Source organism: Microcaecilia unicolor, chromosome 7, assembly GCF_901765095.1.
Source record: "Microcaecilia unicolor chromosome 7, aMicUni1.1, whole genome shotgun sequence".
Taxonomy (NCBI): domain Eukaryota; kingdom Metazoa; phylum Chordata; class Amphibia; order Gymnophiona; family Siphonopidae; genus Microcaecilia; species Microcaecilia unicolor.
In genome coordinates this window covers 310,327,860-310,354,728 of record NC_044037.1, presented here as the reverse complement: position 1 = coordinate 310,354,728, position 26,869 = coordinate 310,327,860, and the positions used below count along the sequence as shown (strand labels likewise).

General features: G+C 43.2%; 1 protein-coding gene across 1 annotated transcript in view; it reads left to right on the top strand.

Annotated features, from left to right (window-relative positions):
- The window catches only part of LOC115475156 (unconventional myosin-X-like), a 272,052-nt gene that overhangs the window by 58,503 nt on the left and 186,680 nt on the right, over positions 1 to 26,869 (top strand). The window contains exons 12-18 of the mRNA XM_030210897.1: positions 588 to 654; positions 814 to 906; positions 1,891 to 1,959; positions 3,553 to 3,635; positions 9,854 to 9,962; positions 10,826 to 10,906; positions 15,771 to 15,895. Of these exons, the coding sequence (XP_030066757.1) occupies positions 588 to 654; positions 814 to 906; positions 1,891 to 1,959; positions 3,553 to 3,635; positions 9,854 to 9,962; positions 10,826 to 10,906; positions 15,771 to 15,895 (627 nt within the window). The remainder of the gene's footprint in view (positions 1 to 587; positions 655 to 813; positions 907 to 1,890; positions 1,960 to 3,552; positions 3,636 to 9,853; positions 9,963 to 10,825; positions 10,907 to 15,770; positions 15,896 to 26,869) is intronic.

Here is a 26,869-nt window from a genome sequence, read left to right as displayed (position 1 = left end):
GAATATATGGTACCATTAATAAACTTACCTCAAAGAAACACTAAATATGAGGCAAGAAACCATCTCAGACTACACCTCCCAAATTGCAAAAAAGTGACCTACAAAACTGTCCACTCTGCAGACTTCACTTACCTAGAACTCCTTCCAAATCAAAATAAGAAATATACAGGAATATACTAGAATCCACAAAATCCTCAAATCGTTCCTATTCAAACAAACCCTCTCAAAGAACAACCATATCTCAAACAATTATTACCTAAATTGTTTATTACCCTATTTACCATTAACCTCTTTATTTCATGTACAATTTCTCATTCATAATAGATTTTTTAAATGTTAAAACATCCATAGCTAACCCATTACGTTTACGATACTGTATTGTAAAATTGGATTCTTACAACAAATTACTTTCTTATGCATTGTTCTTTGTTATGTATCCTCTACTGTTTATTGTAAGCCACACTGAACTCAAACTTGTTTGGGATAATGTGGGATATAAATGTCACAAATAAATATTCTTGAAGATTCACTTACCACCTTGTTCCACCTACTGATTCCTCCTTGGATTGCATATTTTTCTTTACTAGGGAGGGAATAAAGTGGGAAGCCATAGACTGGATGGATAATGCCGAGTGCCTGGATCTCATTGAAAAGGTATCGATTCCCATTTGATCTTATCTGAGGATAGAACTTTATTCTGCAGGGAAATTCTGATGCTCAGGGTTGAAATCTTAAATTAAATACAATCCATTTGCAATGGTTTTATGGACAGTTCCTCCCTCTCACCTTTTTCTCTTACTCTCTGGGATACAGAAGTTGGGTTTACTGGCGCTCATTAATGAGGAAAGCCGATTCCCGAATGGCACAAACCAGACCCTCTTGGAAAAGCTTCACAAGCAGCACAGTGTAAGTAAACCAGAGATGCAAAGATGGATGAAATCAAAGATGTAGCAGCTAATATTCAGGCTTCAGGAGGGGCACTGTACTTGGGTGGTGGGGGTTGGCAGGGGACACTGTACTTGGGGGGGGGGGGGGCAAGGGTTGGGCAGGGGACACTGTACTGAGGGAGCCAGAGGCTGGGAGGGGATGCTGTTACTGGTCAGGAGGGAAGGCTGTACTTGAGGGGAACCCAGAATTGGGAGTGGAGGGGATTTTGCTGACCTGGATATTCAGTGTTAGTGCCGAGACATATCCTATGATTGATTATCTGGGTTTAATTTAGCCAGCGATGGTCAGCACTTCAAAACTGGCTGACCACTGCCAGCTGAATATTGACTGGCTACGTTCTACAAAAGAGAACTCTTCACGTGGTGTGGACGTATACAAAATTTCAAAACAAACAACAAATTCCACAAAATACAAAATGGCTCTGTACTAAGGGGAAAAGCCTCAAAGAGCTCCGAGACCAAAATTTGATCTCAAGGAGCTTAAATGGGCCAAAATGGTCCTCTCTTCATCATAGGCAAAAAAAAAAACCCAGTGCCACAGATCTAAATAACTTTCATTGTCTGTGGTAGCTATGCTCAATGCTGACTATGCACAATATTTTTTTAGTTTTATTTTTTTGCAAATACAAAAACAGTCTGTTATCCGTGCGTAGAACACTACTGGAGCTTAACACGCTATAACACTATTTCACTTATCTTAATAGAATAGTGTTTGCTCAGGGCAGCAAGTGGAGGAGGACCGCACAGCGGAGAGCTGTATCCAGCAAACACTATTCTATTAAGATAAGTGAAATAGTGTTACAAGATTTCCTCCATGAGTATTCGAGATGAACCAAAATACAGGAGACTTGACCAGAAGGAAAATGTATTGCTCAGAAAAGATCATGAATCTAGCAATATTATTGTCTTACCTAAAACATCTTCTCTTTTCTTATTATTTTAGGGTAACCACTATTATGTAAAGCCCCGGGTAGCTGATCAGCAATTTGGGATCAACCATTATGCAGGAGAGGTATGTTTCAGGTGACAGTCCTACCTCACCCCTTTCATCTTCTAATCATTTAGGGACCTGGGACTAATTCTCTAAAGGGTGCCTAAAATTAGGTGCTGAGCACAAATTCTAAATGGGTAATTATGCACACAATAGAATACAAGCCCAAGTCCACATTTTAGTGTCTCCCTCTATGCAATGTCCAAGGCTGGTGTAACTCCTTGAGCCCAACTGCACTCACAAGTGCTGGGGTTCCCTTGACCCACCCATACCCATCCCGTGTCCACAACACCAAGCAGATGAGTGTTGAGCTTACAGAATGCCATCATTACTGCTATTAACGCCAATTAGAACCTCATTTAACTATTAAACTGCCATTATTCTAGAACTGCACAAGCGGGTGAGATTTCCTTTGTGTTTTATGAGACATATATGTTACAGTTCTTTTTAGAAGGCAGAAGTGCTTCAGCTCAAGACTCTGGTGTTACTAAGGACATTTTCAGGTCCTTATTGAATTTGATTGAATTAGGCTGCTTATTTTTTTCCTGTGTAATTTGCCTTCCTCTAATTAGCTTCTTGTGTCTCTCTCAAGTGAACTAACAGTGATATCTACTTGTTTTCAATTATGTTTCATTTCTTTTTGGTTTGTATTTTTGATGATTTTACTATTCCTCAAAGAATTGTTTTCTTTGATGGAAGATTTGGGGAAATAATGATAAAAAAAATAATAAGGGAGAAAGGGGACAAACCTGTCTCATCCCCTTATGTGGAACAGCTGGAGCAGAGCTGAGCCCCCTGAAAGATGAATCACTGGACAGGTATACAATAACTTTACTACCTGAATGACGTGTTGTGCAATCACAAACCATTGCATAGTGTTGAAAAGATAGTCCCACTCAACGTTTTCAAAGGCCTTTTTGACATCTTGGAATAAGGCAACCTCCAGGACCTCTTGTCACTGTGCAAAATGCTGAATGTCAGAAAAGAGATCCTAATTGTCTAAAGATGTTCTTCTCACCATAAATCCAGTTTGTTCTTGACTTATATGTGGCAGTACCCTAATGAGATGACTAGGTCTGGTGGTCTAGAGGCTGTTGGGACAGGAACAAGTGGGGTTCACACCTACCCTGACTCCCACTAGACCACCAGGCCTCTTCAGTTAGGTCTGGGGAGGCCGTTGTAACGTGGAGGGGTGGATGGAAGGGGGGATTGGGAGGGGATCAGCTTCAAGTCACTACCTGGTAGTTATGTGGGTGCTTGTCAGTGTTCAGTGCCAGCACCCACATAGCTAAGTGCCCAAAGTTCGGACTGCTATTTATGAACTTAGGTTTGTGGGCTTCAGCACTGAATGTTGCCGGGCCCTTCCCAAATCTACCTTCAGGGAGCCCCTCTATTGCTCATTTTCAAAATGTCCAGTTAGTGCCAATATTCAGTGGCACTGCCCAGGTAATTGCCTGCTGAACGCGATTTAGCAGGCAGGAGCCTCACTTTCAATATCTGAGGATAGAAATGGACTTAGAAAGGATGCAATCATTTTTCACCCTTACTGGTGGATCTGTTCTGAAGCTCTTCACTTCTTCTCTATTGGTCTAATTATCCTTTCCTCCTTTGCAGGTCCTATATGATGTCAGAGGTTTCTTGGAGAAGAACAGAGACACTTTCCGAGAGGACATTCTGAACATGCTGAAAGATAGCAGGTAACAGCAGCCTCCATCCCTCATCATATCCTCTGCTTTCCTCATCCCTCCTTTCATCCAGGGCTCATCCGTGAACCGGCGTGATGTCAGTGCCAGGCAAAATTGTATAAACCATTACAAAGGACAAAATTACTGAACACATGGGCAAACATGGTTATAAACATGGATACAGCCAAGCAAACTCTTGCCTCACCAATCTGTTATATTTTCTTAAAGGAATGAATAAAGTTGTGGCTTAAGGTGAGCCAGCTGATGTAGAGTATCTAGATTTCCTTCATGGTGGACTCCCGAGGGAATTGAAAAGCAATGGGATAGGAGGCAATGTTCTGTTGCGGATTGGAATTGGTTAAAACACAGGGTAGGATTAAACAGACAATTTTCTTAATGGAAGAAGGGATCTGTACTGGGCTGGTGGTTTTTAACATATTTATAAATGGTCTACAAATAGGGACAATGGGTGATCAAATTTGCAGATGAAATATGAGGGTTGTAAGAAATTACAGGAGGACTTTGTAAGACTTAAAGCGTGGGCATCTAAAGGACAGATGAAATTTAATGTGGACAGGGGGGACACATGATGATCGGGTGCTAAACAGAAGCCTGGCAGACCAGCTCCCAAGAAAACTCCCAATACTCATATAAATAACGCCGAGACAGTGAAATACCTGCTATAATTGTCTGTTGCATATGCTCAACTTATTTTTGCTGTACACTGCCTTGGGTGATTTTTTTCAAAAAGATGGTAAATAAATCCTAATAAATTAATAAATAAACTAAGGCAGGCCAGTATGGCTAATCGGCAAGCCCTAGAGTGCATGGCATTTTTTGAAGCGCAATTTTCCACTAAATGGCAAAGAAAAAGCTGCAAGAAACTAAAGACTGGGTTGACACGTATCAAACATGATAGCAGAGGAACTGGGGATGCATGTCTAACTGTTGCAAAATAGTGCAGGTCAAGAAATCACAAGGAGCCTGATGGCAGTTCTAGACAATAAGCTCTTTGAGCTACAGTCCTCCATTGAAAAAATACGAGAATGTTTGGAAAGCAACAAGAGGAGGAAAGGTTCTCATGGCAATAAGACTGCATGAACAGAACTGGAGTCTAAAGTTGCACACATCAATTGACGATCAGGAAAATAGAAGCAGGTGGAACAGCATAAGGATTGTTGAGCTCCCCAATACAGTGAACGGCAAAGGAGAAATTAAGATGGCTAGGACTCTTTAGCCTGGAGAAAAGGCGGCTGAGGGGTGATATGATAGCGGTCTACAAAATAATGAGTGGGGTAGAGCGGACAGATGTGAAGCATTTGTTTACACTTTCTAACAATAATAGAACCAGGGGACACAAGATGAAACTAGAATGTGGTAGGTTTAAAACAAATCAGAGAAAGTTTTTCTTTACTCAGCGCGTAGTTAGACTCTGGAACTCATTGCCAGAGAAGATAGTGACGGCAGCTGGCCTTGCCGAGTTTAAAGGGGGTCTGGACAGATTCCTGAAGGAAAAGTCCATTGATCATTATTAAATTTGGGGGGTTTTCCGGGTTCTTGGGGCCTGGATTTGCCGCTGTTGGAGACATGCTGGGCTTGATGGTCCTTTGGCCTTTTCAATGCTGGGCTCTGTCTGTCTTCAGCACTGAATATCCATTTTTTTAGAGCCTACTAGCATAGCCGGTTAAGTCCAATATTCAGCCAATTATTGGCGCTAATTAGCTTATTATTCAATTAAATTCCACACACAATTTTTGGCGACTTGTATAGAATTAGTGAAATAGTGACCTCTGTAGGCTTATTCCCCAAGCTCAAAGTAGCAACTGGAAAAGCTCCAGTGCTTTCTGACCACACTCTAGTACACGTGGGATTATGATGGACAGAAAACAGTGAGGACCAGCTGTGGAAGGTGAATCCCACACTATATCAATACCAGAAATTAAAGACATACATTAGGAAAAACATGGCAAGAATATGAATTATGTAACAATAATGATCAAGTAGATGTAATAACGTATTGGGAAGCAGTGAAGGTGGTAATGAAGGCTAAAATTATTGGGTACCTGACAGGTAAGAGGAACAGAAGGATGTGGAGCGCCTAAAGTTAACAAAAGAGATATGTTCTTGTGGTTAGGAAACCCTTGATGAATAGTTGCTATCAGTTATATATGGATCTTGCAGAAATTGGCACAAATAAACAATAAATTTATGGAAACTGTCCACTCTTGTCCTGCATGTGAAGGTTCTTGAAAATGATGCTCCCACTGCACACGTAAAATTGTACGTCTTATGCAAAATGGGGCTTTACATCAACTGGCTAATCTTTATCTACTTGTTTTGTTTATATGTTCAAAAAATCTAATAAATTTCTAAGACAAGTACTGAGCTTTAGTTACACTAACCAGCTTATTTTCGAAAGAGAAAGACGCCCATATTTCGACCCAAATCAGGGGCGTAGCCACGGGTGGGCCTGGGCCCACCCACTTTGGGCTCAGGCCCACCCAGCAACGGCGCAGAGACGCCAAAAGAATTAGAAGATCCGCCACCGGTTCGGCACGCTGCAGGCCTTTCCCCTCCCTGCCCTTCGAGCAGCGCCGCACGGCACCGGGTTCGTCCTGCCGCTACGCTGCTGCACCTCCGGCTCCGTTGTCATCTCTGTCTGTTCTTCTGCTGCGCGGATCCGCGCGCTGCCAGGGCTGTCTGTATGCTGCCTGCGATTGCTTCCTCTGCGCTAGCCCCACCTCTCAGAGTATCGGAGAAGTTGAGGCCGGCCGGAAGGAAGCAGTCGCAGCATACAGACAGGCTTGGCAGCGCGCGGATCCGCTCCGCTGCAGATAAGCAGTAGAACAGACAAAGATGACAACAGAGCCGGAGGGCAGCAGCGTAGCGGCAGGACGGACCCGGTGCCGTGATCGTAGAAACGAAGCGAAGGCAAATATCCGGCGAGCCCGTCAGCCCGACTGCTTCCTTGGGGGAGGGGTTGGGGAGGAGCGGGACAGAGGGAGAGATTGGAATCAAGGAGGGAGGAAGGAGCAAGGCGTGGGACTGAGGGAGAGAGCCTGCTCTATCCCCACTGTCATTCTTCATCATTGGTAGCATCTCACTCATATTTTTAAACATGCCAGGCAGCTTGTGTAGTATGAGGATGTACACAAAGGAAGTATTTTATTGGTTAGAGTATGCAATTTGTTCTAAATTTTAATTCATTGTGTCATTTGGAGGTGCTGGCTATAGGGACTCCCTGTAGAGATGTTTTCACTTAATAAAAGGCCTCTGAAACAGATATAATGTTATGAGAATCTGTTGGCTCAAGTTGCTTGCTATGTGAATATTCCATCACTGTTTCATTACTGCTATCAAGTATTATATATTAAGGGCACTTGCTTTAAACTTAGTTTTGTTTATCCAGTCCTTACATGCACATGGTTTTGCTTTTTAAATGTAAGGGTAAAGCCTAAGGTTGGTTAAGCAATGAGGTGTAAACTATGCCGTTTCTGATTTTACTTGTTTTGGGCCCTGCTCTGTACATCTGCTGTCTGGAATTTTGGAAGATGGAAATGAGAAAATAAAAATTAGTTTTGGATCTCTGTATAAGTTATGGATGTAAGCCCTGCCCCTGCCCCCTTTAGCCTCCCCAAACAGGTGGGCCACCGACCGCCTATGCTGCCTACTCCCTGCAATGCGCATGGCACAATGGTGATGCGGCCACACGCAGTGCAGCATGGGAAATGGTGCTGTTGGCCCAGCTATGCCACAGGCTCACCTCCTCCACAGTGCCTGCCTGCTGGCCAGTTCTAGATTTAGTCTCTCAGTGCTGGTGCAGTTCTCCAGTTGATCATCACACATCATCACCATCACAGCAGCAGTAACAACACTCCCCAGCCCAGTGCCACTCAACACTGGTACAGGACTGGAGCCAGGGGGTGCTCTGCAGTCTGCACCATGTGCAACTACAAGCAGCTGCCTAGCAGGTAACATATATTTATTTTAAACAAATTTTTAACGTGTAATTGTACTCAAAATACTGGCTGATGGTGGTGGGCTTCTGGGTGGAGTAAGCACGTCACTGCCTACAGGGCAAAAAAGGTATATTTATATACAAGAGTAATCAAAATGATGGCTCTGGTGGTGGGCTTCTGGGTGGGGAGTGGACTGTTCATTGCCTAGGGCAAAAACAAAAGATATATTTAATCATTAAATATATCTCTTTTGCTCTAGGCAATGAAGAGCCCATCCCCACCCAGAAATTCACCAACAATAAATGTTAATAGTGCCCAGGTTAATTTTTAAAAAGCTGTCTATTTCTCATGTTGGTGGGATTTTTGGTGGGGATGGTCTCTGCAGTACCTAGGTTAAATTAAAAAAAAAAGTGCAGGCAGTTTTCTCAGGGTGGACTGATGCGGTGGAGGTGGGCTCTGCAGTGCCAAGGACATTAAAAAAACGCCTTATATTTAATGCCATGGGGGGAGGATAGGGAAGGCTGATGGTAGGCTACAGGGAGGAGTGGGGTGGTAGGATAGAGCTGGTGCTTAGCTATGGGATGGATGGTGGGGAAGGGAAGGATTGATACTGGACTACAGGGATGGGTGGGGTGGGGGGTAAGGTAGAGAAGGGAAGGGTGATGGTAGGCTACAGGGAGGAGTGGGGTGGTAGGATAGAGCTGGTGCTTAGCTATGGGATGGATGGTGGGGAAGGGAAGGATTGATACTGGACTACAGGGATGGATGGGGGGGGGGGGTAAGGTAGAGAAGGGAAGGGTGATGCCAGGCTGCTGGGATGGATTGGGGGGGGGGGGGTAGGGAAGGGAAGGACTTTGTTTTATATGTTTTAAAATTATGTGTGTTGAATTGTGATCTGCTTAGAACTGGAGAGATCGGCATAGAAATTTAGAAAATTAAATCAATAAATTTCTAATTTTTGGTCCTGTATTCTGTAATTGATGAGGGTTGGTCTGTGGTCTGCATGTGACCGAGCAAGGGAGAGTTTCTGCTGGCATGTGGTTTGTGTGGGGATCTATGAGTCTGACTTGTCTGGCTTTTCCAATGGGATGCGTATTACTGTTGTGTATATTCACTGCTGCCTTTTTAAAGGTACTGTTATTGGAACTGGTGTTATGGTTTGCAATATAGGCTCTAAGAAGCCTCTTTGAAGGATTTAGTGTTATTTCACAAAGTACCTGGCAGTGACGGGAGTTTGTTGCTATTATTGAGGTGCTACCAGAATTTGAATACATGGTTATATGTCATTGCTGTAATTATAATGCAGGATCCTGCATTATACCTACATTATGCCATATCAAACTTGACCAGACATAAGTCTACTATAATGGCAAACATCTCAACACACATGTTTGCCATTATAGTAGACTTATGTCTGGTCAAGTTTGATATGGCATAATGTAGTTATATTTACAAATATCGTTTTTTTAAGTATGTATGTGGTTTATATTGATGCAGGGCAGCACTCTAAGGCATTATTTTGCACTACTCATACCTATATACATAGTGCCCACCCATATTAGCTCTGGGCCCACCCAAAAAGTCAGGTCTGGCTATGCCACTGCCCAAATCGGGAGATGGGCGTCTTTTTCCTGTGGGCGCCCAAATTGGTATAATCGAAAGCTGATTTTGGGCGTCTTCAACTGCAATCTGTCGCGGAAATGGCCAAAGTTGACGAGGGCGTGTCGGAAGCGTGGTGAAGGCGGGACTGGGGCGTGTTTATCGGCCGATAATGGAAAAAAGAAAGGCACTTATGGATCACTCAGGGCTGTTAAACCTCCAGTCCAGTCCAAAGGAATTAAATGACATTCATTACCCTCCCCCCACCCCCCAAAAAAACAACCCAAGGTTGTCAGAGTAAAATGGTGGATTGCACATTATTAAGGGTAAGGAATTTGACATATCACCTTTCTGTGGTACAACCAAAGTGATTTACATATTACATGTAGGTGCTCTGTTCTTAGTGGGCTTACAATCTAAGTTTTTGTACCTGAGGAGATGGAGGGTTAAGTGACTTTTCCAGGGTTACAAGGAGCTTTGGTGGAAATTGAACCTGGTTCTCAATGCACTCCACTAACCATTAGGCCACTCCTCCACTCCTTTTACCCTTTGGTCACTTAGTTCTCCAACCATTAGCGGAGGGAAGCCTACGATAAGTGACTAGTAAATGCCTAGGATGGGTGATAAATTTCCAGAAATTTTAAATCTGATTCTGTTTCTCTATATTTTAAGGTTGGATTTCATCTATGACCTCTTTGAAAAAGTCTCCAGTAGGAAGAGTGAAGAAATGATGAAGATGGGAACACAAAGACGGAACCCTACTGTCAGCTCTCAATTCAGGGTAAAGGAGTGAATGAGGGGAGGCTCATACAGTCTGATTGGGCAGTTTGGACCATCGAGGCCTAAGCAGTTAACCCATAGTCCTTAAATCTAGTTATTTCCCCTAATCATTTATCAAACTTGCATGACAACAATTTGAAAATGTATCGAAAATAAACAAGGAAATTTGAGAGATACTGTATACGTAAAGTAATGTGCAAGGGCTATTCTAAAATCTATGCATGTTGTTATAGAATGCACCCTAATTTAGGCATCAGGATTTACGCCAAATAAAACATGGCAGCGTGGAGATGCACTTACTACTACTACTTAACATTTCTAAAGCGCTACTAGGGTTACGCAGCGCTGTACAATTTAACATGGAAGGACAGTCCCTGCTCAAGGAGCTTACAATCAAAAAGACAAGTGTACAATCTAAAAGACAGGTGTACAATCTAAAGACAATCTAAACAATCTAAAGACAAGTGTAGAGTCTGTCTGATAGGGCATACTATATTTCACGAAAGGTTAGGTGCCGAAAGCAGTATTGAAGAGGTGAGTTTTAAGCAGAGATTTGAAGATGTATTCTACATACAGTGCTCAAATTTAAGCCTATTCTGTAAAATTTAGGTGTACTTTAGAGAATACGCCTAGGCGTATTTTTTTTTCCGCACAGAATATAGAATCTAGCCCTATGCTCAAGGCCAACAGCCTCAATGTGGCTTAATGGAGAAGCTTCAGAACCATTAACAGTGGAGAGGAGAAAGCGGTGGGGTTGCCCCCTCTCCCCCTTGCTGTACGTCCTCTATTTAGAACCACTGGTTAGCCCATTCCTGCTTTTGATTATTGAATGACTAGTCTCTCACTGTGATTTCTCAATTTCAGGACTCTCTACAGTCTCTGATGACCTTGCTCAGCACTTCCAATCCATTTTTTATCCGCTGCATCAAACCAAACCTGAAGAAGGTGAGTCTTACCTGTTAATGGTGCTTTTTTTCCCAGGAAAAAGGTATTGTTAGTCCTTATGGAACAGGGTGACCATGCAGACCACAGTAGCCATGACCCCATAAAACCGGTCATAAAGTCCATGAAAAGGCAGCATTGAAAATATTACACCGATCCTTAGAACACACATTTTGCTGGGAAAAGAGAAGAAGCCAAACTGTTACAAATCCCTAGACAGAAACTAAATGATTGGAAAATGCATCACCTTGGTCACATATGCAAAATATGGATAGAGCCTTACCAAATACAGAACAGATGAGCATATATTAGAAATAGAAAAGTGCAGATGAAAACTGAAATGGAAACAACTGAAATGGAAACAGAAATTCATCTCCTATTGCACTGTGCAGAATACAAAGGGCCCAATATTCAAATAAAGCTGAATTCCTAAATTTTGGCTCCTAAATTTGTGCTGTATTTTAAGCAAAGTAGCCTACATTTTGAACAGAAAATTATTTTAACTTAGGAGCTTAAAAGTTCTGCTTATAAATTTAGGCTGCCATTCATTTGCCTATGCTGAAAATCAGGGTAAATTAACTTATTTTCCTTGCTGTAAATCTGCCGCGTTGCTGCTCAGTTTTTATGCTTCTGGATTTAGGAGTTCAGTGAAATATTGGGTCTGAAGCTTATAACTTTGAGTTATACCCTCAGTATTAAGCAAAGGTGTCATTATGGGGAGGCAAGTGCCACCTCCCAAAAATGGCTTGCCACCCCAGTCTCACGGGGCATGCAGTTTAACATCTTCTACTCACCCTCCCCCGAGGTCTAGTATATCTCCCTCTTCCTCTGGTGCAGGCTGGCACCAACCTTCATCCCCCCCCCCCCCCCCTCGGCGGTACGGTATCTCAATTGATTCCCTTCCACCTCCCCTCTCTCTCTCCTCGGTCCTGCAACCTTCCGTAGATTGACAACAGTGTCAGTGATTAAGACAAGAGCACCACCACCCACTTCAAAACAGGGGCATAGCCAGACCTCACAGTGGGAGGGGGCATTTTGGTGTGCCACCCCGCCGCCGCCTTGCCGCTGCAAATACCTTGGCTGGCAGGGGTCCCAAACTCCTGCCAGCTGAAGCCCTTGTCCAGCGCCAGACTCCGGTGCTGCCACATTGCCTGCCCTGCTCTCTCTTCCCCTCACTTTCTGCATGCTCCTTTTACTGGAATTGAGCATGATCAGTTTCACTAAAGGGAGCGTTCTGGACATGAGGGGAAGACAGAGCAGGACAGGCAATGCGGCGGCACCGGAGACCGGCGCTGGATGAAGACTTCAGCTAGCAGGGGTTGCGAACCTCCGCCAGCAAAACCATGGGCCCAGAAGAAATTTGAGGGAGCCCAGCCACCTAGCTATTTCACTGGTTCAAAAGCTTTCTCTCTAGCGCGACCTGCTTCCTCTGATGTAACTTTCTGTTCTCACGTAGGCGGGACGTGCTACAGAGAAAGCTTCTGAGCTGGCCTTAATTGCTGATGCCGCTGTCAGTCTAGGGAAGGTTGGAGGACTGAGGTGAAAGGGAATCAAGAAAGATACCAGTGCTGATTGGTGAGCGAATACTGCTTGTTGAGTCTTTTATGACCAAAAGGTAAGCCCTTCGATCCATTTGGAGATTATTTTGTAGAAAATAATATAGCGGTTTTAATGCCATTGGATAGGTTATTGGTTAACCATTTTTATGCCTCTGTACCATTTTTCACAATTTTTTGTAATATTTGAACTGATAGAGGTATCTATCATTTTAACTTAACATGACTATAATGTTCTCTCGAGGCAGTTCTGTTCGCTCTCATGACCGTGTTAAGTGAATCTCACTGCTCCCATAGTAATGCGCATCTCAACGCAACCTCTAGAATATAAATGCACTCACAGGATGCCGCTGAAAATCTTTGGAACGCTTGAGTTTTTTTATCACTATCACACGTGGAGGGGCATAATCGAACGAAAACGTCTATCTCCATGGGCGTTTATCTCTGAGAACGGGTCCGTGAAGGGGCGGACCGAACCGTATTTTCGAAAAAAAATAGACGTCCATGTTTTATTTGACAATTTGTGAGCTGGGCGTTTTTGTTTTTCAGCGATAATGGAAAATGAAAGCGCCCAGCTCAAAAACAAATTAATCCAAGGCATTTGTTCGTGGGAGGGGCCAGGATTCGTAGTGCACTGGTCCCCCTCACATGCCAGGACACCAACCGGGCACCCTAGGGGGCACTTTTACAAAAAAAAAAAAAAAAAAAAAAAAGGTAAACGAGCTCCCAGGTGCATAGCACCCTTCCCTTGTGTGTTGAGCCCCCCAAATCCCCCTCAAAACCCACTGCCCACAAGTCTACACCATTACTATAGCCCTAAGGGGTGAAGGGGGGCACCTACATGTGGGTACAGTGGGTTTGGGGGGGTTGGACGATTAAGCATTAAGCAGCACAATTGTAACAGGTAGGGGGGGGGGATGGGCCTGGGTCCACCTGCCTGAAGTCCACTGCACCCCCTAACAATTGCTCCAGGGACCTGCATACTGCTGCCAGGGAGGTGGGTATGACATTTGAGGGTGAAATTAAAAAGTTGTGAAACATCATTTTTTGTGGTGGGAGGGGGTTAGTGACCACTGGGGGAGTCAGGGGAGGTCACCCCCGATTCCCTCTGGTGGTAATCTGGTCATTTAGGGCACTTTTTGGGGCCTTATTCGTGAAAAAACAGGGTCCAGGAAAAGTGCCCTAAATTCTAGCTACATACGCATACTTTTTTTCCATTATCGGCGAAAGGCACCCATCTCTGTTCGGGTGATAACCATGCCCCAGTCCCGCCTTCACCACGCCTCCGACACGTCCCCGTCAACTTTGTACGCTTCTGCGATGGAGTGCTTTCGATTATACCGCGTTATTCGTTTTTGTGAGATAAACGTCCATCTCCCGATTTAGGTCGGAACTTGGGTGTTTTTCTCGTTCGATTATAAGCAGGATAGTAGTTTTGAGCTTTTACATATGTTCCCTTGGAGCCGTTATATTGGATATTTATCTTTGATAAAAGGATAATGTAGTTCTTTATAATTTCTAGTTTCTTCTGGTTGATTACTCTTACCATATTGAGGAAAGAGGTATTTAATACAGGTCAGTTGAAAATCCTTTGTGGTTCTTCTAGATTCCTCCTTCTTTTGGGTGCTTATTCATTCACCAGCTCTGCATTTTGGATCAATCATTATCTGCTTTGTTTGTTGATAATTTAAATTCATCTCACTTTACACATAAAGAACTCTTGTTGGTGTCCTAGATCTTTGCTAAACACCTCCCTCTCCTAAATTTAAATTTTATGTCTTTTAAATTATTTTTTATTTGATATTTACATGCGATAATGGTACAATTGCTCCTACTATTGCAACTAGACTACTGCAATGCAGTATACGTGGAGGGGCATAATCGAACACAAATGCCTATCTCCATGGGCATTTATCTCCGAGAACGGGTCTGTGAAGGGGCGGGCCGAACCGTATTTTTGAAAAAATGGACGTTTTTGAGCTGGGCGTTTGTTTTTTTTAGCGATAATGGAAACTAAAAACGCCCAGCTCAAAAACATCCTAATCCGAGCCATTTGGTCGTGGGAGGGGCCAGGATTGCTAGTACACTGGCCCCCCTGATATGCCAGGACACCAACTGGGCACCCTAGGTCAGTGCGGTGGACTTCAGAAAAAGCTCCCACATGCATAGATCCCTTACCACGGGTGCTGAGCTCCCAACCCCCCTCCCCCAAAACCCACTACCCACAAATGTACAACACTACCATAGCTCTTAGGGGTGAAGGGGGCACCTACATGTTGGTACAGTGGGTTTTGGAGGCCTCCCATTTACCAGCACAAGTGTTACAGGTAGGGGGGATGGGCCTGTGTCCACCTGGCTGAAGTGCACTGCGGTACCCACTAAAAGTGCTCCAGGGACCTGCATACACGCAGGCCTCTAGGACTTGTTGCTGCTGTATAACATTGGCACACCAGTTGACACCTGAAGACTAATCTCTCCGAAAACGTCCTTTATTGGAATAAGCACGTTTACTCACAGTTAACTGCAGATCAGAGGTTGTGCCCCACTGGCAACGAGTCTCCCTGGTAGTGAGATTAGGAGTAGGTCAGAGCTGGCAGAATGCTGTACAATGCCCTCTTTCAGCCACACTCAAGGGAAGAACTAACTTCTCTAACATGGCTAACACAGGAAAGGGAACTAAAACTGGCTTACAAAAATGGCCACTACCGCATGGACTACAACAGGAAACACAACAGGGCACACTCTGACCCAGTAGGCAGGGGGAAAAGCACCATGGGAGAAGAGCCACTCATATATACATAGTAACATAGTAGATGACTATCTACTATGCCTACCTCTCTCTCCTCCTCCTCTTAACCCTTTGCTATTGATCGAACAACAGTAACTTTAACCTCAGTCCTTAAGTGGAATCAAGGCTCTGGTTACTCCCAGTCTCAAAGTGGAGTCTGAAGAGGTACAGGAGTAGCAACATCACAGAAGAGCCTTAGGAGTTGCCAGTTTGTCAAGAGGGCGCAGGTATTGCTTGATGTAGGAGTAAGGCTGAGCCAGAAAGAGTTAATGTCCACATTAGATCAGATGTCATTGAGTCCTTCGGCTGTATTACATGAAAGAGACAATGAGTGATCCATTGTTTGCAAATCTACTCATACTGGTTTTCTGCAAAGACCTGGGACAGTGAGGTCCACAGGTTAACACTGGTTTGTGTGAAAAAGGTTTGGAGCTGGCTAACTGGAACCTTAAGGTGATAGTGGGTATATTTCATTGTCTCACATGATCACAGTACTCAGTATTTTTCACCTCTCACCTCACAGGCACCAAACAGCTTTGACCCAGAAATAGTTCAAAATCAGCTGAAGTACTCTGGGATACTGGAGACTGTGAATATTCGGAGAGCAGGCTTTCCGGTACGGAGACTATTTCAGGACTTCTTCATAAGGTCAGTGAAGAACCCTAAAAAAAGAGAGACTAGCGTTCAGGTCAATTCAATATATATACAGATGATAGAAGTTCAGAGGGGTGACCATGTTAGCTTGCTGTTGCATTTTGGGTAACAGATATACCGAAGCATGCAAGTGATCAACCATCACAGAGGCAGCCATGTTATCTTGAATAGCAGATATATTTAATTTATTTATTTAAAATGTTTAAGTAGAGGAGTGTGGTAGCCGTGTGGTAGCCGTGTTAGTCCACTCTTAAGGTTATCAATAGAAATCAAACAAAATAAAACATGGAAAAGAAAATAAGATGATACCTTTTTTATTGGACATAACTTAATACATTTCTTGATTAGCTTTCGAAGGTTGCCCTTCTTCGTCAGATCGGGTTCTACATGGAACGTTGCTACTCTTTGAGATTCTGCTGTGGAATCTTGTCACTCTTTAGCATTCCGGAATCTTGCTATTCTTTGGGGTTCTACATGTAGAGAGGTGTGGTAGCCGTGTTAGTCCACTCTTAAGGTTATCAATAGAAATCAAACAAAATAAAACATGGAAAAGAAAATAAGATGATACCTTTTTTATTGGACATAACTTAATACATTTCTTGATTAGCTTTCGAAGGTTGCCCTTCTTCCTCAGATCGGAAATAAGCAAATGTGCTAGCTGACAGTGTATATAAGTGAAAACATTCAAGCATTACTATGACAGTCTGACAGGGTGGGAGGATGGGGGTGGGTCGGAGGTATGATTGGGAACATTATAAACCATAAAGCTGTATGTCTCTGTTGATCACCCCACCCTTCACCTATCCACACCCATCCTGTTAGAATATCAATGATATGCTGTGATGTCCCCATGCATACCTCCGACCCACCCCCATCCTCCCACCCTGTCAGACTGTCATAGTAATGCTTGAATGTTATCACTTATATACACTGTCAGATAGCACATTTGCTTATTTCCGATCTGAGGAAGAAGGGCAACCTTCGAAAGCTAATCAAGAAATGTATTAAGTTATGTCCAATAAAAAAGGTATCATCTTATTTTCTTTTCCCTGTTTTATTTGGTTTGATTTCTATAGATTCTACATGGAATGTTGCTATTCCACTAGCAACATTCCATGTAGAAGTCAGCCCTTGCAGATCACCAACGTGGCCGCGCAGGCTTCTGCTTCTGTGAGCACGTCAGACTCACAGAAACAGAAGCCTGCGCAGGAATGTTGCTAGTGGAATAGCAACATTCCATGTAGAATCTCCAATAGTATCTATTTTACTGTCATAGTAATGCTTGAATGTTTTCACTTATATACACTGTCAGCTAGCACATTTGCTTATTTCCGATCTGACGAAGAAGGGCAACCTTCGAAAGCTAATCAAGAAATGTATTAAGTTATGTCCAATAAAAAAGGTATCATCTTATTTTCTTTTCCATGTTTGATTTTGTTTGATTTCTATAGATTCTACATGGAATGTTGCTATTCCACTAGCAACATTCCATGTAGAAGTCGGCCCTTGTAGATCACCAATGTGGCCGCGCAGGCTTCTGCTTCTGTGAGTCTGACGTCCTGCACGTACGTGCAGGACGTCAGACTCACAGAAACAGAAGCCTGCGCAGCCTTCTACATGGAATGTTGCTAGTGGAATAGCAACATTCCATGTAGAATCTCCAATAGTAGCAACATTCCATGTAGAATCTCCAATAGTAGCAACATTCCATGTAGAATCTCCAATAGTAGCAACATTCCATGTAGAATCTCCAATAGTAGCAACATTCCATGTAGAATCTCCAATGGTATCTATTTTACTGTCATAGTAATGCTTGAATGTTTTCACTTATATACACTGTCAGCTAGCACATTTGCTTATTTCCGATCTGAGGAAGAAGGGCAACCTTCGAAAGCTAATCAAGAAATGTATTAAGTTATGTCCAATAAAAAAGGTATCATCTTATTTTCTTTTCCATGTTTTATTTAAAATGTTTCTAACCTGCTTACACCCTAAGTGGGTCCCATAAAAATGTATATAATAAAATACACATAAATATTAGAAAAACAAATCATCTACTATCAAAACAGATGACATCAAGTGCTACCATTGTGACCCCTCCACCAACACATTGTCCATCAGACAAAAGCTTGGACAAAGAGCTGTGTTTTTAACATCTTCTTAAATTGCTGAATACTTGCATTTACACTCAAGAGACCAGGCAAGACATTCCAAATAAGTGCAATAGAAAACAGCAGCATAATGTACAGAAGATACTAATCATATTTATCTCCCTGTTTACTAAGCCACACGGCAGTGTTGACACAGCCCGTTCAAAGTGAATGGCCTGCGTCGGCATTAGTGCACGGCAGCCTCTAGTGTGCCTTAGTAAACAGGGGTGTTAGTGAAGTCAGGTCTTAGTGACCTCCCAGAAGAAGACAGATTGAGAATTATTCCAAAAAACCATGGCATTTTATCATGCACCACCTGATGAAAAAGGGTCAGAACTTTAAATTGTACTCTATACTTCACCGGTAACCAGTGAAGTTGCCTGAAAACTGCTGGCGTAATATGGTAAAATTTGGAGATTCCAGAGACCAAACTGGCAGCTGCATTCTGCACAATTTGTAATGCTTGAAGCCTACACTCTGGAACACCCAAATACAGTTGCAGTAGTCAATCCTTGACAAAACAATATCCTGAAATCAGTCAAACATAACATAAGTTTCAACTGAAACAATAACCGCAGTTGATGAAAAGCTGATTGAATCATATGCAGATTTTGTCTTTTCATTGTAAGTTGATCATCCAAAATCGCACCCAAAAGCTTAATCTCTTTCTGCACAGGCACCCACACGAGTCAGAGGCCAATGGTCCCGGCCAAAAAGAAGAATTTCTGTCTTATCCACATTCAAAGCAAGCTTACAAATCTCACTCACGCAAGACGTTAATCGCACAGACAGGTCTCCACCCCGTGCTGTTATTAGGAAAAATAACTGAATATCATCCACATACAAATGATACCCCACACCTAATGATTTAAAAACCTCACACAGAGGGGTCATATAGATACTAAACAAAAGTTCTGATAAGGCAGAACCTTGTGGCATATTGAAGCATAGTTTGAAAAATTGCCGGCAAAAGAATCGGTTGGACCGCTAGATGACTCAGAAGTAAAAGGGGCGATCAGGGAAGACAAAGCCATAGCGGAGAGATTAAATGAATTCTTTGCTTCAGTCTTCACCGAGGAAGATTTGGGTGGGATACCGGTGCCGGAAATGGTATTCGAAGCTGACGAGTCGGAGAAACTTAATGAATTCTCTGTAAACCTGGAGGATGTAATGGGGCAGCTGTACAAACTGAAGAGTAGCAAATATCCTGGACCAGATGGTATTCATCCCAGAGTACTGATAGAACTGATAGAGCTATTGTTAGTAATATGTAATTTATCCTTAAAATTGAGCATGGTACCAGAAGATTGGAGGGTGACCAATGTAACGCCAATTTTTAAAAACGGTTCCAGAGGAGATCTGGGAAATTATAGATCGGTGAGTCTTATGTTGGTGCCGGGCAAAATGGTAGAGACTATTATTAAGAACAAAATTACAGAGCATATTCAAAAGCATGGATTAATGAGACAGTCATAACCACACTCTGTAAGCCACATTGAGCCTGAAAATAGGTGGGAAAATGTGGGATACAAATGCAAAAAATAAAATAAATAAATAAAAGTCAACATGGATTTAGTGAAGGGAAATCTTGCTTCACCAATCTACTACATTTCTTTGAAGGGGTGAACAAACATGTGGATAAAGGTGAGCCAGTTGATATTCTGTATCTGGATTTTCAGAAGGCATTTGACAAAGTATCTCATGAAAGACTCCAGAGGAAATTGGAAAGTCATGAGATAGGAGGTAGTGTTCTATTGTGGATTAAAAACTAGTTAAAAGATAGAAAACAGAGAGTAGGGTTAAATGGTCAGTATTCTCAATGGAGAAGGGTAGTTAGTGGGGTTCCCCAGGGGTCTGTGCTGGGACCACCGCTTTTTAACATATTTATAAATAACCTAGAGATGGGAGTAACTAGTGAGGTAATTAAATTTGCTGATGGCACAAAGTTATTCAAAGTCGTTAAATCGCGGGAGGATTGTGAAAAATTACAAGAGGACTTTACGAGACTGGGCTTCTAAATGGCAAATGACGTTTAATGTGAGCAACTGCAAAGTGATGCATGTGGGAAAGAGGAACCCGAATTATAGCTACATCATGCAAGGGTCCACGTTAGGAGTCACAGACCAAGAAAGGGATCAAGGTGTCGTCGTCGTCGTTGATGATACGTTGAAACCTTCTGCTCAGTGTGCTGCTGCGGCTAAGAAAGCAAATAGAATGTTAGGTATTATTAGGAAAGGAATGGAAAACAAAACTGAGGATTTTATAATGCCTTTGTATCAATCCATGGTGCAACTGCACCTCGAATATTGTGTTCAATTTTGGTTGCAGCATCTCAAAAAAGATATAGTGGAATTAGAAAAGATGCAGAGTAGGGCGATGAAAATGATAAAGGGGATGGGACGACTTCCCTACTACTACTACTACTACTACTATTTAGCATTTCTATAGCGCTACAAGGCATACGCAGCGCTGCACAAACATAGAAGAAAGACAGTCCCTGCTCAAAGAGCTTACAATCTAATAGACAAAAAATAAATAAAGTAAGCAAATCAAATAATTAATGTGAACGGGAAGGAAGAGAGGAGGGTAGGTGGAGGCGAGTGGTTACAAGTGGTTACGAGTCAAAAGCAATGTTAAAGAGGTGGGCTTTCAGTCTAGATTTAAAGGTGGCCAAGGATGGGGCAAGACGTAGGGGCTCAGGAAGTTTATTCCAGGCGTAGGGTGCAGCGAGACAGAAGGCGCGAAGTCTGGAGTTGGCAGTAGTGGAGAAGGGAACAGATAAGAAGGATTTATCCATGGAGCGGAGTGCACGGGAAGGGGTGTAGGGAAGGACGAGTGTGGAGAGATACTGGGGAGCAGCAGAGTGAATACATTTATAGGTTAGTAGAATACATTTATAGGTTAGTACAAATGAGGAAAGGCTAAAGCGGCTGGGGCTCTTCAGCTTGGAGAAAAGGCGGCTGAAGGGGAGATATGATAGAGGTCTATAAAATAATGAGTGGAGTTGAACGGGTAGATGTGAAGCGTCTGTTTGCACTTTCCAAAAATACTAGGACTGGTTGGCATGCAATGAAGCTACAATGTAGTAAATTTAAAATGAATTGGAGAAAATATTTCTTCACTCAACGTGTAATTAAACTCTGGAATTCGTTGCCGGAGAATGTGGTAAAGGCGGTTAACTTAGCCGAGTTAAAAAAAGGTTTGGACAGCTTCCTAAAGGGAAAGTCCATAGACCGTTATTAAATGGACTTGGGGAAAATCCACTATTTCTGGGATAAGCAGTATAAAATGTTTTGTACTTTTTTGGGATCTTGCCAGGTATTTGTGACCTGGATTGGCCACTGTTGGAAACAGGATGCTGGGCTTGATGGATCACCATTCTAACCTATTGGATTTCCTGTGAGTACTTACTCCAAAGCCGATATCAAATCTGATCATATTATGATCACTGTTATCAAGTGGCCCCATCACCATTACCTCCTACACCAGATCGTGCGCTCCACTAAGGACTAGGTCTAGAATTTTTCTTTCTCTTGTCGGCTCCTGTACCAGCTGCTGCATAAAGCAGTCCTTGATTTCGTCAAGGAATTTTACCTCCCTAGCGTGCCACGATGTTACATTTACCCAGTCAATATCTGGGTAATTGAAATCACCCGTTATTATTGTGTTGCCCAGTTTGTTTGCGTCCCTAATTTTCTTTAACATTTCTACATCCATCTGTTCATCCTGGCCAGGCGGACGGTAGTACACTCCTCTCACTATCCTTTTCTCCTTTACACATGGAATTTCAATCCACAGAGATTCCAAGATGTATTTTGTTTTCTGCAGAATTTTCAATCTATTTGATTCATGGCCCTCCTTAACATACAATAATACACCTCCACCAGTTCGATCCACCCTATCACTATGATGTCCCACTGGTTATCCTCTTTCCACCAGGTCTCACAGATGCCTATTATATCAAACTTTTCAGTTATTGCAATATATTCTAACTCTCCCATCTTATTTCTTAGACTTCTGGCATTCGCACGTAGACATTTCAAACTGTTTGTTGTTCCTATTTACATCTTGCTCAGCAGTTGACAGTATTAATTTGCAATCTTTTATCTGCTTTTTATTTAAAGAAACCTGGCCTACTATGGTCTCTATTGCAACCTTGCTATCGGGATACCCTATCTTCCCTGTTTTGGTGATATCTTTGAAATATACCTTGTTCTGAACCGTGCGCTTTTGAACAACTGTCGGCCTTCCCCCAGGTTCTAGTTTAAAAGCTGTTCTATCTCCTTTTTAAATGCCAGTGCCAGCAGCCTGATACCTCCCTGGTTAAGGTGGAGCCCATCATTCCAGAATAGACTCCCCCTTCCCCAGAATGTTGCCCAGTTCCTTACAAACCTAAAATCTTCCTCCTTGCATCTTCGCCTTATCCATGCATTGAGAATCCGGAGCTCTGCCTGTCTCTTGGGCCCTGTGTGTGGAACGGGGAGCACTTCAGAAAATGCTACCCTAGAGGTTCTCAATTTTAATTTTCTACCTAAGAGCCTAAATTTGGCTTCCAGAACCTCTGTCCCACATTTCCCTATGTCATTGGTACCCTCATGTGCCAAGACAGCCGGCTCCTCCCTAGCACTATCTAAAATCCTATCTAGGTGATGCGTGAGGTCCACTACCCTTGCACCAGGCAGGCAAGTGACCAGGTGATCCTCATGTCCACCAGCCACCCAGCTATCTTCATGCCTAATAATCAAATCACCAACCACAACAGGTGTCCTAACCCTTTCCTTTGGGCAATTACATCTTTTAGATGTCCACAGGGTTCTGTTGCAGTATCTACAGATGTCAAATGACTTCAGGACTTCTGATCATCTTTTTTTCTTGTTGACAAGTCCTCGACGTGGGTGCCCGGTGTCTAAGGCCACTATAGCCCATTGGCTCAGAGAAGTAATCTTTTCTGCATATCTGCTTTCAGGACAGTCTCCTCCTGAAGCGTTTAAAGCACATTCCACAAGAACGATTTCCTCCTCGTGGGCTGAAACAGGTGTCTTTTCTCTTCAAGAGATCTGTCGTGCAGCTAGTTGTGCTTCTCAGCTCTCGTTTGTACGGCATTACAGGCTGCATGTGGCAGTGAAGCAGGACGCACATTTTGGAGTGCAGGTACTGGCTCGTGGAGTTGCCGGTTCCCACCCTACATAGGGACTGCTTTTGTACATCCCATCAGTTAATGGATTCATTTGCTGTTGATGACAAGGAAGGGAAAATTAGGTTCTTACCTTGGTAATGTTCTTTCCTTTAGTCACAACAGATGAATCCATGATCCCTCCCTGTCTGACTTCGTGTTTTTGTTCAGTTCTTTCATGCAGATATTGTATCTGGAATTCGTTGCCGGAGAACGTGGTGAAGGCGGTTAGCTTGGCAGAGTTTAAAAGGGGGGTTAGACGGTTTCCTAAAGGACAAGTCCATAAGCCGCTGCTAAATGGACTTGGGAAAAATCCACAATTCCGGGAATATCATGTATAGAATGTTTGTACGTTTGGGAAGCTTGCCAGGTGCCCTTGGCCTGGATTGGCCACTGTCGTGGACAGGATGCTGGACTCGATGGACCCTTGGTCTTTTCCCAGTGTGGCATTACTTATTTACTTATTTATTATCTCATCAGGAGGAGTTGATGAAAAGTTCTTAAAGTTTCTACATGCTGTTATATTGCAGGAGGTTGAGTTTGTCCCTCCTTTGTGTGGTTATTGCTCCGGTTCTGGGGCATTTGTTCGCTGTGAGGAAAGTTTATGTGATGTTACTTTTCTTATTCGCTCTGCTTTGGAAATTTCAAATACTGAAGGCAGATGGGGCTAGCTGTCCAAGGGTCACTGTGGTTCTTCAGTGTTCTCTATCTTCACCTGCTGGTAGGCGGATTCAACCCATCAGTTAATGGATTCATCTGCTGTGACTAAAGGAAAGAAAATTACCAAGGTAAGAACCTAATTTTCCCATTTTTCAGGCAAGAAACATTTTCAATTTATTGCTCCTGCTTGTTTGGACTGATTAAGAATCCTGGTGGTTTGTGTGTTGGGTCTGTGAGTGCTTTCTGGGAACTGTGGGACCACTGGGTATGTGGCCTCCACCAACCTAGAAATCATTGGGGATAATTTGAGAGTGGGAGACTCACCCAGAGGCATTTGAGACCCAGTCAGTGGGAGGAGGGTGTTAGTGTAGAGCACAAGCAGCAGGTGCAGGTGGACCTGAGCTGTGCTGGGGATAGACCCTCTAAGTGGCCGTGGGGTAACCCCAGTCGGGTTGATAGGCATTTCGTGACACTCACCAAATGAAATTCTAGCATGCAAAACCACCAACTTTGACTTGCAGGTCAATTATGTATCATACTGTTCTATCAACCCCCAGAAAGCTGGACAAACACCCAAGATGATTTCATGGACTTTGTATCAAATACCTGCACAAACCAACAAAATGTCCTATTCATAGGAGATATTAATCTGCACCTAGATAAACAGAACGACACCAACACAATAACTCTAATGAACTTCCTAAACCAATGGAACTTCCCAACAGCTCAAAGCACTTCATCTCAAACTAAAGGACACCTATTGGACATACTAGCCCACAGGCTCTCAGCAAACAACAATCACACATTAGAAAACCACAAATAGGAAGAGGTATTATGGTCAGACCATAGCAAGTTCACTTTTACATTAGTGGAAAAAGAATGGAAAGAACAGGAAACCAAGACCACCACACACATTCACAATCAGAGGGAAGGTGGACAATCACACCTTTTGGATAATAGCGATGAACTAACGTGGAGGGGCATAATCGAACGAAAACGTCTATTTCCATGGGCGTTTATCTCCGAGAACGGGTCCGTAAAGGGGCGGACCGAACCGTATTTTGGGAAAAAATAGACGTTCATGTTTTATTCGACAATTTGTGAGCTGGGCATTTTTGTTTTTCAGCGATAATGGAAAATGAAAGCGCCCAGCTCAAAAACGAATAAATCCAAGGCATTTGTTTGTGGGAGGGGCCAGGAGTCGTAGTGCACTGGTCCCCCTCACATGCCAGGACACCAACCGGGCACCCTAGGGGGCACTTTTACAAAAACAAAAAAAAAGGTAAAAGAGCTCCCAGGTGCATAGCACCCTTCCCTTGGGTGTTGAGCCCCCCAAATCCCCCTCAAAACCCACCACCCACAAGTCTACACCATTACTATAGCCCTAAGGGGTGAAGGGGGGCACCTACATGTGGGTACAGTGGGTTTGGGGGGGCGGTGTGGAGGGCTCCCATTTACCAGCACAAGTGTAACAGGTGGGGGGGGGATGGGCCTGGGTCTACCTGCCTGACGTCCACTGCACCCCCTAATAACTGCTCCAGTGACCTGCATACTGCTGCCAGGGAGGTGGGTATGACATTTGAGGGTGAACATAAAAAGTTGTGAAACGGCATATTTTTATGGTGGGAGGGGGTTTGTGACCACTGGGGGAGTCAGGGGAGGTCATCCCCGACTCCCTCCAGTGGTCATCTGGTCATTTAGGGCACTTTTTGGGGCCCTATTCTTGGAAAAACAGGGTCCAGGAAAAGTGCCCTAAATTCTCGCTAAAAACGCATATTTTTTTCCATTATCGGCGAAAGGCGCCTATCTCTGATCGGCCAATAACCACGCCCCAGTTCCGCCTTCACCACGCCTTCGACACGCCCCCATCAACTTTGTCTGCATCCGTGACGGAGTGCAGTTGAAAACGTCCAAATTCGGCTTTCGATTATACCGCTTTATTCGTTTTTGTGAGATAAACGATTTGGGTCGCAATATAGACGTTTTTCTTTTTCAATTATAAGCTGGATAGTAACATAGTAGATGATGGCAGAAAAAGACCTGCACGGTCCACACAGTCTGCCCAACAAGATAAACTCACATGTGCCATTTTTTGTGTATACCTTACCTTGATTTGTACCTGTCTTTTTCAGGGCACAGACCGTACATGTCTGCCCAGCACTAGCCCCGCCTCCCAACAACCAGCCCTGCCTCCCACCACCGGCTAAGCTTATGGGGATCCATCAACAACTAATAGAATATACGACAAAATTCTCAATCCTCCATAAATCCCAATCAGGATTCAGACTATCGGACCGACCGTTCACTTGTCTATTAGATTGTAAGCTCTTTGAGCAGGGACTGTCTCTCTTTGTTAAATTGTACAGCGCTGCGTAACCCTAGTAGCGCTCTAGAAATGTTAAGTAGTAGTAGACTACAATACAGCTTAATAAGTCATCAGAACATACTATTATTACAATTCGATATGTCAAGTGCATTTGATCTAGTAGATCACACGATACTAATGACTCTGCTTGATTACATGGGAGTTGGTGGTGCAGTGGCCGCATGGTTGAATGGCTTCCTAAATACCAGATCCTACATTGTGAAGATGTCCAACCAGCTATCAACCTCTTGGAACTCCCAGTGTGGGGTACCACAGGGTTCCCCAATATCACTAACACTGTTCAATGTAATGAAAAAAAACTAGAAACAATTTAACCCATTTATATACACAGATGATGTCACTATTTACTTAACCTTTAACAAAAGTATCACAGAAATACTGGACAAAGTTAAAAGAGGACTGGACCTTATGGAAAACTGGGCTGCAACATTCACTTAAATTAAATAGACAAAACAAAATTCCTACTTCTATCAAACCTGCACAACCCCACATCTCATCAAAACGTCACAATCAACCATCAAACATACCAAATCAAAACACAACTAAAACTACTGGGAATTATTCTTGATAAACACCTACCAATGGACAGTCAAATATCA